This window comes from Doryrhamphus excisus, linkage group LG8 (genome assembly GCF_037039965.1).
Source record: "Doryrhamphus excisus strain RoL-2023G ecotype Guam linkage group LG8, RoL_Dexc_Guam_v1.1, whole genome shotgun sequence".
Lineage (NCBI taxonomy): Eukaryota > Metazoa > Chordata > Actinopteri > Syngnathiformes > Syngnathidae > Doryrhamphus > Doryrhamphus excisus.
The window spans coordinates 6,132,213-6,149,117 of record NC_136364.1 but is presented as its reverse complement, the minus strand read 5'-3'; the positions used below and the strand labels follow the sequence as shown (position 1 = coordinate 6,149,117).

The following is a 16,905-nucleotide window of genomic DNA, read 5'->3' as shown; positions in this document are numbered from 1 at the left end:
GTTTGAGACCCCTGGTTTAGTTTGAAAGAATATATATATATTTATGTATATATATATGTATGTATGGATGTGGAGTGCCTTCAAATATCCCCAGAGGTGCCACCAACACCAGTTGTAGGTCCTTTTTGTAAACCTTGTGTTAATGAGCTTTGGCTGACTCTGTAAGGTTCAAAGGACACTTTAGAATCAGCAGCCCGGCTGTCACGCAGCTCGCACACGCCATTGGCCGCCTGCGGTGTCGGTCAAAAAGATTACGCTTACGTCACAGCGCTGAGAACGCCGATTGGTCGAGGGTCCACCATAATCTCACTCGTCTGTCCAGTTAGCAAGGTTCGGGTCACCATGTTGGATCAAATGCTTATCTTAACGTCGCTCCGTGTTTTTAATAGTTTATCATGCCGGTTGACGCCGAGTCGCCGTGAGCCCAAAGTGTAAAGTGTTATCGGAGTGGCTTCCCGGTTCTTGACGACCGGAGCTCTTCACGACACGTTCTCGACGGAGAGGAAGGATTACTGTTTTGATTTGGAGCCACGGATACCCACTAGCTAGCACGGCTTGACTAGCACGGTGTTTTTCTGCAGCCAGCGAGCATTAAGACGCTTTCATCTTTTTGTCGGCTTCATCGAGTGCTTTGCTTCAACTTTGGCGAGCGGCTGTGTTGTTTTGACAAGACTGCCGATGGCGGGGAAGTAAGTTGCGAAAGCAGCCTTTCTGCGATGTTTTGTCTTCTGCTATTTTGAGTCATGATCGATTCTTATCCAGGAGGAGGCGGATTGATGCGCCCATCTCAGGTAGATCTCCGTAATATGTGAGGTAGAGGGGTCACCAAGACCTGGGCCTGCCTGCCTGCCTGCCCGCCTGCCTGCTGGGAGTCGGGCCTGGAGGACGCAGCACCTCTGTACCGGACCAGAAGCGTTAATTACCACGTTGGCCTACTCTTACAGTATACATGTACATACGCAAACATTTGCTATAATTGATGCATCTTCCAAGCAGACTGGAGCCCAGGCGGCGGGAACAGCGTGTGGCGAACTTGGACACTTTTACAATATGATGGCTCTTCTTCTCCATGTGACAAGTGTCTGATCCCACTATACAGTCAGACTTCATCAGGGTGGGGGGACGCCATCGCTACCATGAGGGACATTTAGGGCCACCGGTTTTTTATTTATTGAGGGGTGGGAGGGTTGTTTTTTGTTTTTTTTAACTTTCCTTTGTCAGGTCTGGATAGAACTAAGACTTGGTTTGCCACATTTGACTAATTTCAGATTTAAGCATAATTTGGACCCTCAATGATTTTATTTCTTTTTCTGTAAGTTGAATTGATTGCGCTCCGGGAGCCTGGTAGCTACTGCCATCGCTTCAGTCGGGCAGTGAATGGCTCTTTGCGGCACAACTGCTTCAAATGTTCCAAAAATGATGGCTGCTTATAACGGTGGCTCCTCGGTGGCCGCCCATCACCCTCATCACCACCACCAGCTGCAGCATCTCCCGCCTCCGCACGTGCATTGTCACCACCACACGGACCAGCATCACCTGCAGCACCCGGGCTCCGCCGCTGCCGTTCACACCATTCAGCAGCACACCGCCACAGCCGCCGCCGCCGCCGTGATGCTCAACCCCGGTCAGCAGCAACCTTACTTTCCCTCCCCGGCCCCCGGACAGGCCCCTGGCCCCGCGGCAGCCGTGGCCCCTGCCCAAGTTCAAGCTGCCGCTGTCAAAGCGCACCATCATCATCATCACCACCACCATCAACATCATCAGCAGCACACACACCACCTGCAGCCGCAGCTAGATATCGAGCCTGACAGGCCTATTGGCTATGGTGCGTTTGGGGTGGTCTGGTAAGTACAAGCACCTCTGGATGTTAAATGTGTTTTATTGCCCGCTTTCACGCTCTCAAGACGCATTCCGGTTGATCCTCCGTGCACCCACGTGTATTCACACATTTGTTTTCTCTGCTTTAAATTGTAAATACTTTTTTTTAAATGATCACTTAAATAGAAAGTGGTGGGATGGCATTATACGCAGAAGTTAAACTTCAGAGTCAAATGTAAAAATCCCAGACAATAATCGGGGGGTTGGTGGGGTGGACTGTCAAAGTTGAGATGTTGGTCTGTAAGTACTCACCGGTTGCTCTTCAGAATGTTGAAAATACGGTCGTTTTGGAACCAAAATGGGGTGAGTTGTCCAATCAAAATATTCTCTTTGATCTTATACAGGTGTATATCGGTATAGAGTACTTTTACAAAAGTGAGTATACACCTCATATTTCTGCTAATACTTTTAGAAAATCTTTTCATGGGACAACACTAAAGAAACTTTATACAATGTAACTTAGTCTGTGTACTGTGTCTTGTATTACAGTGTACATTTACTGTCCCTTTAAAGTACAGTTAGTCAACACTAACTATATTAACTGATTAATTTCTAAACCACTGGCAACATAATTGTGCACAAAGTGTCAATATTTCATCATAGATTGCGTTGCTGCCATTATTAACTTCTTGCCTTAACTTCCTTGGGAACTGAGTTTACTGGAACATCACAGGTTGCCTGGTGTTCTCTTCCAGCCCCCCATGACGGCACCACAGAGACCTTGCAGTTGTCCTTCAGTGTTGTCCCATGAAAAGATATAGCTTTCTATATAAGTCACATTAATAACAATAACTTTGTCTCTATTGCTACCAGAAGACTTGCCTTACCTTTTATAGCTCAGATTGTAAAACATGCAGTTGTAAAAAAAAAAAAGTGTTTACATTTTTGTGGAGTATACTTCAATGTTTTTGTTGTCTCTGCACGGCGGTGATGTTTGAGTGACAGTCAGGGAGAGGGATTTTCATTCCTCTGCCATCTGTTTTACTTGATTGATCCTATTTGAGGGTTTACTGAAGGGTGCTTCAAAAAGGTTCTTCCCTAGACCTGCTACACTCCTCACGAGGCTTTAATCTGACTAACCCTGGATTTAAATGCTCTTTGACTCATCAGGGGAAACCTGAGACGATATGAAAAACATGTTATACCAGGGCAGCATAACTCCTTTTCCACCCACATAAACAAATCTTTTATTCAGTCAGTCGTGTTTTCTAACTGAAATTGGGAAGGTTTGGATTATCCTCTTCATTTACACAGGTCCAAAATTCTAAATACAGTATGCGCTGAAATATCAAGTGTTGCTTTGAAGCAGACGATTCCCAGCCCTATTAACTTCCATTTAATGACGACGATGATGATTGACTGCAGTTGGTAGATTGTCTTTACCGGCATAAAACTATTTGTTTTGCTCAGTGGATCAACCAATAGTCAGAAGAGCGGGAAAGACGATCTAAGGCAGGGGTCTCAAACTCAATTTACTTGGGGGCCACTGGAGCTCGGGTCTGGGTGAGACTGGGCCGCATCAGGTTTTCCTGAAAAAATAAAAAACGCATTTATTAAAAACACTTTTTTTTAAAAACTTCGCTTTGGTTCCAATTTTCTACAAGAAAAGCTCTGATAAAACATTCCACTGTTCTCAAATATCTTAATTTTTTTTTTTTTACACAAAAATAAGATGAAAAATAAATAAACAAATCAAGAATAAAGAAAATCAATCAGTAATAAATAAATATAATAATAATAAAACGGCAAATAATGAAAACTTAAGAAACCACATATATATATGCTAACTCGCAAACTGGAGAGCTAGCGACCTAAACGGTAGCCTTCAAGTTATTTCCTTTCAACTTAAATAGCCAAAAACTTACCACTTCCACACGGATAGGGAGGATAACTATTAACAGTTATTTAACATGAACATGAATAAAAACGTAATCATTTTTTCTGGGTACATGATACCATACAGCATCCATATTAAACGGTAGCCTTCAAGTTATTTCCTTTCAACTTAAATAGCCAAAAACTTACCACTTCCACACAGATAGGGAGGATAACTATTAACAGTTATTTAACCTTTAACATGAACATGAATCAAACGTAATCATTTTTTCTGGGTACATGATACCATACAGCATCCATATCAAACTTGCATTAAACTTTCATATCAAGGCGGGGGCCTCAAACTAGTGCCGCAGGCCGCATGTTTGAGACCCCTGATCTAAGGAGTTCAGGCGGCCTGATCATGACCTCCACATGGACTCATGAGGAAAAATCCCATACTTCATGGACGGAGAGCAGACAGGACCAGGCAGTACTGGAAGGATGCCTGTGAATAGTCTCATTCATCCAGGTCATTGAATGCATCGCAACCGCTGAGGTTGTTTAGAAGTCGTTTTGCCTCATTTGACTATGAGTTCATGCTCAACGACTAGGTGGGGCAACTTCAGTCCGACTAGACAGGACAGCCTTAGTCTGGGGTGGGGGGGGGTTGGTGCAGGAAGTATTTATCCTCTCAAGGATCAATATACCAGATATGTTTGAGGTGTTGCCTTTTTGTTGCTACCACTTTCAAACATTCTTCATCCTGCCTCGCTAGTGTTGTAGGGCTCACTTAGCTCAATGCTAATATTCCCATAAGGGGGCTGTGGCATTTGGCATGAGATTATCTTTTTATTTCTACTACATTACTTTGCATTGTTCCCCATTGGATCCTGCACCGACAGTTGAGGATCCCTGAGTTGAGGGTTGTTCTACCTCGTCATACTCGTCTTTGAGCATGAATGATGAAACCTGGAGGATTTGCCATCCATTCAGCGGCCTTTTAATACTGAAGGGATTACGATACAATTGTATTTATACATTTCATTTATTACTTTCAGAATTGAATCACTGCTATTGGCGTGTGCTATGACGCTTGCCTGGATTTGATTGTGATCCTGAATGACTGGCTCCCCAGAGAACCTTTTAGCAGCATTCTAACTCATGCTAATTGTCATTCTTCTCCAAGGTCGGTCACAGATCCCAGAGATGGAAAGCGTGTTGCCCTCAAAAAGATGCCCAATGTCTTCCAAAACCTCGTTTCTTGCAAGAGGGTATTTCGAGAACTGAAGATGTTATGTTTCTTTAAGCATGAAAATGTAAGTGCACAGCATATTATACACAATAGCACATTGTTTAATGCATATATTATTTTTATACTTTGGTCAGTCTAAATGTGGTATTGTAAGTTTTGTGTGTCTGTAGCGACCACGCCTGTCTGTTTTCAGTGATGTTATCAAAAGGCAAATGCTAATGTGTCAACCATGTTGCAACCTTCTCCTCAGGTGCTCTCCGCTCTTGACATCCTTCAGCCTCCACACATTGACTACTTTGAGGAAATGTATCCTTCAAAATGATGAAGGTGCCATAATCATACATGCTTTCTATTTATTTTGAAAAAAGTGTAGTGGAAGCTCTGCATGATGTAGCAAGGTTTGACTTGTTAAAAGGGCTTGCTGTTTTCTGTCATCGCTAATGGCTTGTTGCTGTCCCATTAGAGTTTCCCCCGTGTTGATGCCGCTTCATATTTGCCATGCGATCGGTCGTATTAAACTTCCACAGTTCTGTGCCACCACGGGAAACTTGTCCATGACAAGTTTTGCGCCTAGCTGTAATGTCTTTTTACTGCCACACGGCTGACATTACTCCTGCTCTTTGCTACTTGTTCACGCTGCAGAACTCTATCTGGTCGCTGCTGGATAGACATGATGGTGTGGAGTCTGGAGTCAGCTGCTTGTATCGGAGTACCAAAATATAATATAAGATTTGAGATGCAGGCCGACGTAATCAATTTTTCTTATTATTTTTGTTGATGATCCTGATGACCCGTGACTACAGGTTAGTAGGCAAGGGTTGTAGTTGCAGGTCAGTAAATGGCTCAGCTATGGATTCGCATGACTGTGCGCAAATTGTTTTAAAAAAAAAAAAAATGACAGGCATCAAAAGTGTGGCGGAGTGACAGTGGCCGCCCGCAAACAACATAAATTAGTGTTCAATTATGGGGACGGAAGTATTATTGCTCACTAAGTGAACAAAGGTCATTTGTCTGTAATCAAGTACAAGAGCCGTCTGACCTCCGTGCTCGCCAACAAGGTTTGCTCCACCAAGTACCAAGTCACGTTTTGCTTGGGGATTAAATACTTATGTCACTCAGTCTAATACAAAATGAATGTACGTTCAATCTATGTTAAAATTGTGCACCATGCTGAGGCGCTTTTGATCAAATATAGAACGATAAACTAATACGCAGTAGCTCATATAAGCCATGTGGGGGTGTGCACTACATCTGCATAGCGGAAACATTACCAACATTAGTGTGACTTCCGAGCAGATGGTCAAAAGGAAGTCACTCATACGGTATTTTGGAGTCGGTCAACAGCGTAACACTAAAGTGAATCAACCATCTGGGCTCCAATTTATAGTCAGGCACAGATTGAGAGCATTTTTTCACAATTTCTCACCGCATTTCTTACACCTTTCATCAGCCTTCAGACCATGTGGCATTTGGTGCTCAGCCTAAGCGGTGTGTCAATCCATGGGCTTGGTTTTATTTCCAAAGGGTGGCCCTGCACCTCTTGTAGGTTTGCCCCCCTGATCCTCAAGAGGTGAGGTGGTTGTAGAATAGATGAATGGGAGACCATGACCAAAAATATGTCAATCTTAGCCGTAAAGTCCTCTTAGACGATAATACTAAAAAAAAATTAAAAAAAAAAAGAAGTCAAGCTTTAGTCCCAAAATGTAATATTTAGTCCCTTAGCCAAGCTTGGGGATGGGGCCCAATGGTGAGTGCCTTGTGGCCGGCCATTGGCGCCAGCTCGCCTCTGAGATGAGCTTGGAGGACAGCAACTAGTTGCAGTTGATTTTTGTCCTCAGCCTGACTCAAAGCGGAGCGCTGCAGTTCCAAATTCCTGTTCCTGTTTGGCGTGGTATCTTAAATACATCAAAGTAAAAAGCATTGCATTTATTATGCATGTGTATTTCCTTATGCCCTTAACTCACCATTGGCCAGCTATGTAGTGACTGAACTGATGCAAAGTGACCTCCATAAGATCATCGTCTCGCCACAGCCTCTGAGCTCAGACCACGCCAAAGTGTTTCTCTATCAGATTCTGCGAGGTGAGATCTTTTTTTTTTTATGTGTACATAATCAGTGTTGGGAACCTTTTTCAACAACTGCTACCTGTGGAAGACATGTAAATATTTTCTGCAGACCTCACAGCTAGGAGACCAGGGTTCAATTCCCACCCTCGGCCATCTCTGTGTGGAGTTTGCATGTTCTCCCCGTGCATGCGTGGGTTTTCTCCGGGTACTCCGGTTTCCTCCCACATTCCAAAATCATGCTAGGTTAATTGGCCACTCCAAATTGTCCATAGGTATGAATGTGAGTGTGAATGGTTGTTTGTCTATTTGTCTATATGTGCCCTGTGATTGGCTGGCGACCAGTCCAGGGTGTACCCCGCCTCTCGCCCGAAGACAGCTGGGATATGCTCCAGCACCCCCCCGCGACCCTCGTGAGGAAAAAGCGGTAGAAAATGAATGAATGAATATGTACATGTTTTCATGTATTGCTGTACGAATTCCCCAAAATACGCAAATCATGATTTCCTTGCTTAGAAATGAGATGATGATTCTCTGGTGCCATTTCGCCCCCCCAAAGGCCTGCACGATGGGTTCATGTTTTAAAGTAATCCAACACGTATAAACTGTTGGATTACTTTAAAACACAACAGCACATTCATGCATGGAATAAATACAAATAAAAATCAAAGTCATAAATAATAATTATGGTGGCGCTGCAGCAGTGATCCGCTGGTTAATTACCCAATTAACCGACAACCATTTTGGTAATCGATTAATTGAGTGTTTTATTTGAATATGTAAACATCCTCCGATTTCATCCTCTGAAATGTCAATATTTTTTACATGAAAAGCTGACCAAATTTCTTTTGTGTTTTAGCCAAAACAAGATATTAGCATATTCACATTCATATTCATATTTACTGTATCAGCTTTGACTCTAGAAAACAGTGATAGGCATTTTTGCCTCTTTGCTCTTTGAATTGACATTTTCTGTTGTTGCGAGTCAAGATTGTAATTTGTGCAGCACTACATTGACGCTTCACAATCCTGCAGATGATGTAGCCTACATATTCAGAAAATATGTTTTAACATCCCATTGCTGTCATCTGCCACAATTCCAAACCGCTCTGACCAGGACTTAAATACCTTCACTCTGCTGGCATCCTTCATCGAGACATTAAACCAGGCAACCTCTTGGTCAACAGCAACTGTGTACTAAAGGTGCGTGGACAGATGATATCACTCATCAATTGTATTTCATTTTTGACCTTATCTGCTACAACTCTCTGAAAATGGTGGGAAATGTATAGAATATATGTAGAAACTAAGATTGTAAACAACAGCTGAACCTTTCGATGACTTTATTTCAGATCTGTGATTTTGGCCTGGCGAGGGTCGAGGAAACGGATGAGTCGCGGCACATGACTCAGGAAGTGGTGACGCAATATTACAGAGCCCCGGAGATCCTGATGGGGAGCCGCCACTATGCCAACTCCATCGATATCTGGTCTGTGGGCTGCATCTTTGCTGAGCTGCTGGGGCGACGGATTCTCTTCCAAGCCCAAAGTCCTATCCAGCAGGTAAATAAACTTAGTTTTTAACCTTTAAAATATATAAATCCTCGCAGTGGAATCATAGTATCGGGTGTAAGGCATTGTGTACTTCTGAGCTGTTATTCAGGGTGTGGGCTATAGATGGCAGTGACGTTCTACCTGCTGGCACGCTCTATACAACACCTGCCTGGCGCTAATTATGCCAGCTCTTGGATTTCCAATTTGTAAAATGTCCAAAAAAATAAGGCTCAAAATGATTTTAAGTACAACCTCTCTCCAGCAGGGGGAGCCCGTCACTATTACTGCTGTGTAAGTAAGTGTGTGGAAAAATATTCACATTTGACAGGATAAATCAGAAGATATTTAAAAAAAAAAACAAAAAAAACGTTAATCGATCACCAAAATAGTTGCTGATTAATTGGGTAATTAATTGTTGCAGCTCCAGTGCTCATGTAGTAATAATAATTTTTATTCATGTACCCCCTACGGAGATCCACGTATCCCTAAGTGTATCTCAATTTAGGAACCGAGGATCTTATCCATTATTTTAATCCATGCAACATACATATATATGATATAAAGTATATGTTTTCATCCATCACTAGCTGGATTTGATCACCGACCTGTTGGGAACTCCCTCAATGGAGGCAATGAGGACAGCATGTGAAGGTGCTCGTGCACACATTCTCAGAGGACCTAACAAACAGGTAAGTATTTTTTTTTTTATGTTCACTTGTCACGTGACTCTTATTTTAGTCATGACCTTTGGACGCACAAAGAAAGTTACAGCAAGTATTTGAGCCCCTGCTGTTGACCCACTTACAAAAATATGAAAAGTCCAGAATTTCTATGGTGAAAAACAGTAAAAAAATGACATGAAATGCAAGTTATGACTTAATAAGCATTTGCACTCCTGTTACACCCACAAACGTAATAACTGCCCACAAACGTAATACAAATCTGCAGCTTTGAATGGTATAAGCCCGCAAATGTAATACATTTCCCACAAACGTAATCAAATTTGCCTACTGCAAACGTAAAAATGTAATAACTATTACATTTGCAGGAAATTATTACATATGTGGGAAAGTGAAAATCTGTAAATGTAATAACTTCCCACAAATGTAATATGAGACAAAATAATGATCTTTGTGGTTGTTGTTGTTTGTTCTTCTTTTAATGAGGGAAAAGGTGTGGATGTCATTTTGAGGATTTTAACAAGATAATTATTTTTCTTTTTTTTGTGGAAAAAATATTATTCAAAGAGTATCATTTTAATAATTAAAGGAATCTATAATTATTATTACTATTTTTTATTATTTCTTTTGATTGTTTTTTCCCCATATACACACAAAATCACACATACAATAATATACTGTAACTAAAACGTACATGTACGACCACAAACAAAATGTAATAATTTCCTGCAAATGTAATAGTTATTACATTTGCAGGAAATTCAGTATTATGTTTGCAGTGGGCAAATTTTATTACGTTTGTGGGAAATGTATTACATTTGCGGGATTATTCCATTCAAAGCTGCAGATTTTTATTACGTTTGTTTGTATTTGTTTATTCCGTTTGTGGGCAGTTATTATGTTTGCGGGTGTAACACACTCCACTTTTTCCAGCAGGTGATTTTATTTATGAGCTCCTTCAAACTGAAGGAAATGATTCAACTCACCTGCTTCAATGGCCGACTGTAAAGAAGACCTGCAGTGATTTCATTGAATTGCTGTAAAGTAGTGACATTTCTGCCACAATATTGTGGGGCTCCAGCTAAATAAAAACAACCCCAAGGATGATCATCCACCCTGGGTAACTGGATGCTAGATGGATGGTTTTCTTAGCAAGAAATGCTTGGTCACTTTACTGTTCCAAAAAGTGAAAGCTCACGGTGTCACTTGTATAATTGTGATTATAGAGTGTAATGTGCAGGACAACAGACTACATGTGGGCTAATGTGATGTTTTCCTGATTTACAGCCATCCCTTCCTGTCCTTTACACACTGTCCAGCCAAGCGACCCACGAAGCTGTCCATCTCCTCTGCAGAATGCTCGTCTTTGATCCGGTGAGTTATTGCATCTGACCGGGATTTAGACCGTTTCAACCGCCTGCTGTCCCTGCCATATTTCTTTTGTTTGGAGAAGACGGCTTACAAAGATTCCTAAATGTAACAAATTGTATCTATTGTTCCCAGTCGAAGCGGATTTCGGCAAAGGATGCCCTGGCTCACCCCTACCTGGATGAGGGTCGACTGCGCTACCACACGTGCATGTGCAAATGCTGCTACACAACATCCTCTGGACGGGTTTACACAAGTGACTTTGAGCCCGTCACCAACCCCAAGTTTGATGATGGCTTTGAGAAGAATCTAAGCTCTGTCAGACAAGTCAAAGGTATGTTAAACATCCAGGGAGGTGTGGTTAGCCGAGTTGGAATTACAGTAAACCTCGGATATATCGGAAATTCGCTCACAACAGACAGATAAAAAAGAACCAATTTTTCTGTAATGCATTTCCAATAAAAATTCATTGCCGGATTTTTTATAACGGATTTGGCCTATTTCGGACAAAATCTCCAGTTCCGTTCCAATTTCCCTCGCATATATCGGATGGCCGCATCGTGGCCTTTGATCCATCTTTGATCCATGTTCACAGCCAAAGCTGAAGATTATAACATCTTTGTATGAATTACAGACATGTACATGAGCATGTACAACGAAAAAAAAAAAAAAAATTTTCAAATCTGTAGAAATGCCTTCTTGTTGCTATTAGTGAGGTTTAGAAACGAAACGATAAATGTAAGTGCAAACGATAATGACGTCACAGGCTATTGAAATATATGGGAACTTGCCGACTTGTCAATAGCCTGTGACGTCATTATCGTTTGCGTTTACATTTATCGTTTGGTTTCTAAACCTCCCTAATAGCAACAAGAAGGCATTTCTACAGATTTGAGATTTTTTTTTTTATTTCGTTGTACATGCTCATGTACATGTCTGTAATTCATACAAAGATGTTATAATCTTCAGCTTTGGCTGTGAACATGGATCAAAGAAAGTTCCCCCATGGCATTGCGCGTCCGTGTAATGAATGTGGCGGACATTTTCCGGTGTACACATATAACGGATTTCGCTTATATCGGACAAAACCAGTGGGAACAATTGAATCCGATATATCCGAGGTTTACTGTACAATTATGCGATGCCCATTTAAAAAATGTGGATCTAACCGTCAATAAATAAAATAATCATTAGTTGCAATGCCATCATTGTCAACACCTGTAGCGAGTCACTAGCCACGTTTACATGGACCCAAATATTCCAATTCCATTCAGGTTATTTGCTCAAACGGAAAGAATGTAACCTTTGTATACACCTCATTCCCAAAGAAAAAAAATCCAATCCCAATGAATATATCATGGGATTCCCAGGGGTGGAATATTCCTTTCCCCAATCCGATTGAGGTATCTTGTACCCGCTCAAACGGAAAGTTGTCAGACTGTGTTCTTCTTCCTGGTGTTTTTCTTCTTCTTGCCGTTCTTTGATTTTAAAAAAATGGATGCCAGCATTTGGCACTGGACTGCTAAGGAAAGTTTGTTTTTGATCCAAACTAAATTTCAAGACTGGACGAAGAAAAAAAACGGCAATACGGAGTTATTCCAACAAGTGAAAGAAAAACTGTAGGAAGTCGGTATCACGTGATGTTGGTGTTTACGTTTTACTGGGCATGCCCCATTGACTATTCTAGTTGATTATAGCGCCGCATGTAGACATGAGATTGGAATATTCCTTTCCATGGATACCATTGCTTTCGGAAAGAGAAAAACTCCTCATGTAAACGTGGCTACCGTGTGTGTGTTCTCTCCCACAGAGATCATTCATCAGTTCATTTTGGAACAGCAAAAGGGGAGTCGAGTTCCACTCTGCATCAACCCTCAGTCAGCTGCGTTCAAAAGCTTTATCAGGTGGGAGGCTCTCTTCTCTGTACTAATATAAAGCCTGTCAGAATATCGAATATAATAAATAGAGCAATAATAAAATGGAGGAAATTGAAAATACTGAGCCTAACAAACGTATATAAATGGGACTAAGATTTAGTGGTAGAAATGTGTCAAACAGCTGAATTTGAACACCAAACCTTAAAATAGACTGAAAATCATGTGCTTATTTAGCTCGTCAGTGGCTGATGCAGCAGCTACAATATCCAAGCTACGCATCGTTAGTGTCCGACTTCAAAAATGCCACATTTCTCAATCCACATTATTATTATAGTTTTAACAACAATCGTCCAGTATGCTCCGTATCATTCAATTTGTGTGCCTACCTGCATGCATGTGTAATATTATTTATGTGTGTGTATTTTGATGTGTAAGTCGCAGTGGACTATAAGTTGTAGGAGGACAAGCCGCCACCACTACAGAAGGAAAAAGTGTGACTTTAGTTGGAAAAATAAGATAAATTTGAACTTGTGTGCACCTTTTTGATTTCATAACCTGTAAACATTAATACCTAAAAAGAACGGATACGCACCACATAAATCATGTTATATACTGTATATTGTTACTGGTATGATCTGACTCATATTTATAGAATCATATTTTCAGAATCATATTCATCCTATTTCCTAGATGGTAAGACTGCTTCATTGATCACTGTTATATTAAAATATGACCCATAAACCCTTATCTGAATGCTTAGGATGTGATAGGGATGTCCCGATCCGATCACGTGATCGGGAATCAGGCTCGGTCAATCAAAATCAGATGTTATCTCCCGATCAGGACTGAGATATAAACAGTGTGTTTTTTTCCTGTATGTATTTTTGTCTGATCTATAATTATGCGGTGGTACAGAGTGAGACCTCCTCACTCCATTGCAGACAGAAAGAGCAACATTACGAGCAGAACACGGAAGACGATGTCTCTTCCTGCGGCGTGGAGGTCTTTTAAAGTGGATGACAAAAACGTTGCAAAGTGTAAAATATGTACATTTGGGATTTCAAGAGGTGCATTATAGAGGTGTTGTATCGGGATTCTGTATCAGCCAATACTCAAAATTAAATTATTGGGCAAAAAACCCTGATCGGGACATCCCTAGTTCACACACTTTTGTGCAAGTGGACCGAGGCTCGTCTCTAAAGCACCAGAGTCCACCGGCAAGTGGACTCTGGTGCAGCACGGTTCACTTGAATACCATCTTTGTTTATATACAGTAAAGTCTTGTTATATCGATATCGGTTAAAACAAATTACTACTTATTACGATACTATTTTTATTTCCCGGCAAATTTCTAGTCTTTTATGATATAATTAGCTCCGTTAGTACGATACACGGTTATTATGATAATCCGGTTACTAGGATGCCCTTTTCATCTCCCGCCAGCCAATTTGGTCTGCTTATATCGATACAAAAGCAGCTTAAATCAATCTTTGCTTAAGGATTTCAATACCAAAAAAGAACACGGCAAACGGCCCCTCGCGCCTACCCCTCCGGGTGGCAACACCTTCCCTATCGATAGTTCCGGGGTGAATTATGTTCCGGGGTGAATTATGTCCCGGTAACCGGTAATCACTACAGCGTAAGTTTATTTTTATTTACTGTAGTACAAAATTTATTGTAGTACAAAAGCATGCTAGATACGCAATCCATGAACTCAAGGAGAAAATTACATGCCATATCAAAGATCCGCCCACTTTTAATGCTGTTCGGCGCAGGATCGGATATATGGATACTCCGGTTATATCGGTATTTTTTCCGACTTCCGAGAATATCGATATAACGAGACTTTACTGTAGTTGTATTCAAGTCATATACCAGCTCTATCTTTAGGTAATACACCTGTGTACACCTAACACTTGCTCTCTCAGTTCCACAGTGGCGCAGCCCTCTGAAATGCCTCCGTCTCCACTGGTGTGGGAATAGCTGCTGTAGTGGGTGTGGTCATCTTTGCCCGTCAAGCTGTTTAAAATGGAATCACGAAAGCGTCTCAATATCATCCGTCATCTGGGTAGCATTTCACTGGAGAAGCATGACTTCTTGTCCACATCTGCTGGTTGTATGCTAAAATATGAAAAAAAAAACAACAACAAAAAAAAGTCATCCACTAACTGACTTATGTGGGCGGGCGTACTACAAGGCTGGAAATGTACGTGACAAATATACTCAGCAGGATAACATTGTCGTCATCGCACCGCACACTTGCTTTTATGTATATATTTCAAATTTGTATTTTAAATATGGGCTTTTGACGAGCCTGGATGATGACTTTTTCCTGTAATCGGCTAGTATGACAGCTGTCTTCCCTTCTGAACTGTTAAATCACCAAATCAGCATGACACCCAATTCAACCTAACCTCCAGACAATCGATTGTAGTTGCATCATCGGGTGTTGGGAACAGTAGGCTCCCCATTTCTGACAACAGTGTTCTTAGGTAAGACATATTATTCATAGGAATTCCTTTGGCATGTTCCCCGTGCTGACATGTTTAGTAACTATCATTTGCCAAAGATGATTGACATCAAGTTTGTGTGCAAAGCGGGTGTGTTTATGGAAGTCATGCCAATTTTTCAAGTGTTGTTAGCCCATGTTTGTCTACTCATGCACCACGACTGCACTGTACTGTACTGTACTGTACTGTACTGTACTGTCAGAGCAAAATCGATTTAAGGCAAATCCAACTGGTAATGGTTGCATATACCCACAAAGGTGGACTAGCATACAGGAATGTAATTGATTTGAAAATGTATGTGAAGTTTTAGATTACTACCGCAAATATAGGCATGCTCTTTTGCATGCAGTTTAAGAGATAATATATGCAAATATTTTTATGTGAGCAGCACCTGCATTTTAAAAAAAAATCTTGTCCAGAATACTCAGGTATCACCTGAAAATAGTATAAACGCAGTAGCCCATCAGTTTACCATAACGTTAAACCCCAGCCTTGACTTGACGAGAATAGCCAGATCTCGCACGCCGTTTGTGTGCTAAGCAAATCTGCTTTGTTCTTGGTTGTAGTCCCCACGAAGAACCAAACCTAACTATGAGCAGGAAATGGGTGGGAGGGGGCAACATGGCGGAAATATGCAAATATCATTCTCCGTTTTTTGACTTACACAGTGAGGTCCATTTGAATAAGTGTGGCGTTTACAATAAAGCTGAAAGGGAAAGGGAAAGGGGCAGCTAACCCCACATTGAAGCAGAACGTTTGGCCAACATCTGATTTGTTTGATTTCAGAAATAATCCATTTGTTGCCATCATAAACATTGATTAACCAAACAGCAGGGTTGTACCGGTACACCGCTGGTATCAAAGCAAACGATATAGGTTATTGGAGGATAATGAGAGGTACCATTTAATACAACGTGAATGCAAGGTGACAAATCAATATTAACTTCAACAGCAGGGGTCTCAAACTCAATTTACTTGGGGGCCACTGGAGCTAGGGTCTGGGTGAGACTGGGCCGCATCAGGTTTTCAAAAAAAAAAAAATAAAACCACATTTATTAAAAAACAAAAAAAATTAAAAAAGCTCTGATAAAACATTCCACTGTTCTCAAATATCTTACTTTTAATTTTTCTACACAAAATAAAATGAAAAATTATAAACAAGTCAAGAATAAAGAAAATCAATCAGTAATAAATAAATAAATATAATAATCATAAAACGACAAAACTTAAGAAAGCACATATAGTTGGTGGGTAGACAAATGATTTTTTTCAGATTAAAATGAACAAAGCATTATTAGAGCCCTGTAGACATGACAAAACACGACTATAGTCACATTTATACTCTTTTTATTTACAACATATTGCGCAACTACAGGGTCTTGAGACACATGCTAACTCGCAAACTAGAGAGCTAGCCACCTAAACGGTAGCCTTCAAGTTATTTCCTTTCAACTTAAATAGCCAAAAACTTACCACTTCCACACGGATAGGGAGGATAACTATTAACAGTTATTTAACATGAACATGAATCAAACGTAATAATTTTTTCTGGGTACATGATACCATACAGCATCCATATCAAACTTGCGCGGGCCGCACTAACATTAAACTTTCATATCAAGGCGGGGGCCTCAAACTAGTGTCCTGCCAAATGTGGCCCACATTTGGCCCGCGGGCCACGTGTTTGAGACCCCTGTTCTACAGGAAGAGACGTCGCCATCTACAGTAGGATGTGCAAATCATCTAAAAACGAGATGCTAAAGCTATCTCAAAATGCGTAAGCCTGCTGGATCCTATATTATTACCACTTCCACTCCAACTTAGGATGTTTTCATGCCATTTAAATACCACAGCAGTACTCCACTCATTGTGTTTCTGTTTGGAAAATGTTGATTTGCTGTCCATC

At 41.0% G+C, this 16,905-nt stretch overlaps 1 protein-coding gene across 2 annotated transcripts; it reads left to right on the top strand.

Annotated features, from left to right (window-relative positions):
- The first annotated feature begins 322 nt into the window (after positions 1-322).
- Positions 323-16,073, top strand: nlk2 (nemo-like kinase, type 2). Of its 2 annotated transcripts, XM_058080488.2 has the most exons (12): positions 323-689; positions 763-1,844; positions 4,883-5,012; positions 5,199-5,254; positions 6,923-7,029; positions 8,129-8,214; positions 8,364-8,573; positions 9,152-9,253; positions 10,532-10,618; positions 10,748-10,946; positions 12,423-12,516; positions 14,418-16,073. In XM_058080488.2, the coding sequence occupies exons 2-12, from the start codon at positions 1,378-1,380 to the stop codon at positions 14,470-14,472; spliced, it is 1,593 nt and encodes a 530-aa protein (XP_057936471.2). In that variant the 5' UTR covers positions 323-689; positions 763-1,377; the 3' UTR covers positions 14,473-16,073. The 2 variants fall into 2 exon arrangements, with proteins under 2 accessions (XP_057936471.2, XP_057936470.2); XM_058080487.2 differs by having other exon boundaries at positions 323-1,844.
- Positions 16,074-16,905: the final 832 nt, after the last annotated feature.

What these genes read in the sequence shown, in the direction of transcription:
- nlk2 (XM_058080488.2), top strand. Translation starts at nt 1,378, where the DNA reads ATGGCTCTTTGCGGCACAACTGCTTCAAATGTTCCAAAAATGATGGCT. An exon ending in GTTTCTTTAAGCATGAAAAT is followed by an intron (nt 5,013 to 5,198) that starts GTAAGTGCACAG and finishes CCTTCTCCTCAG; the next exon opens with GTGCTCTCCGCTCTTGACAT. An exon ending in TCAGAGGACCTAACAAACAG is followed by an intron (nt 9,254 to 10,531) that starts GTAAGTATTTTT and finishes CCTGATTTACAG; the next exon opens with CCATCCCTTCCTGTCCTTTA.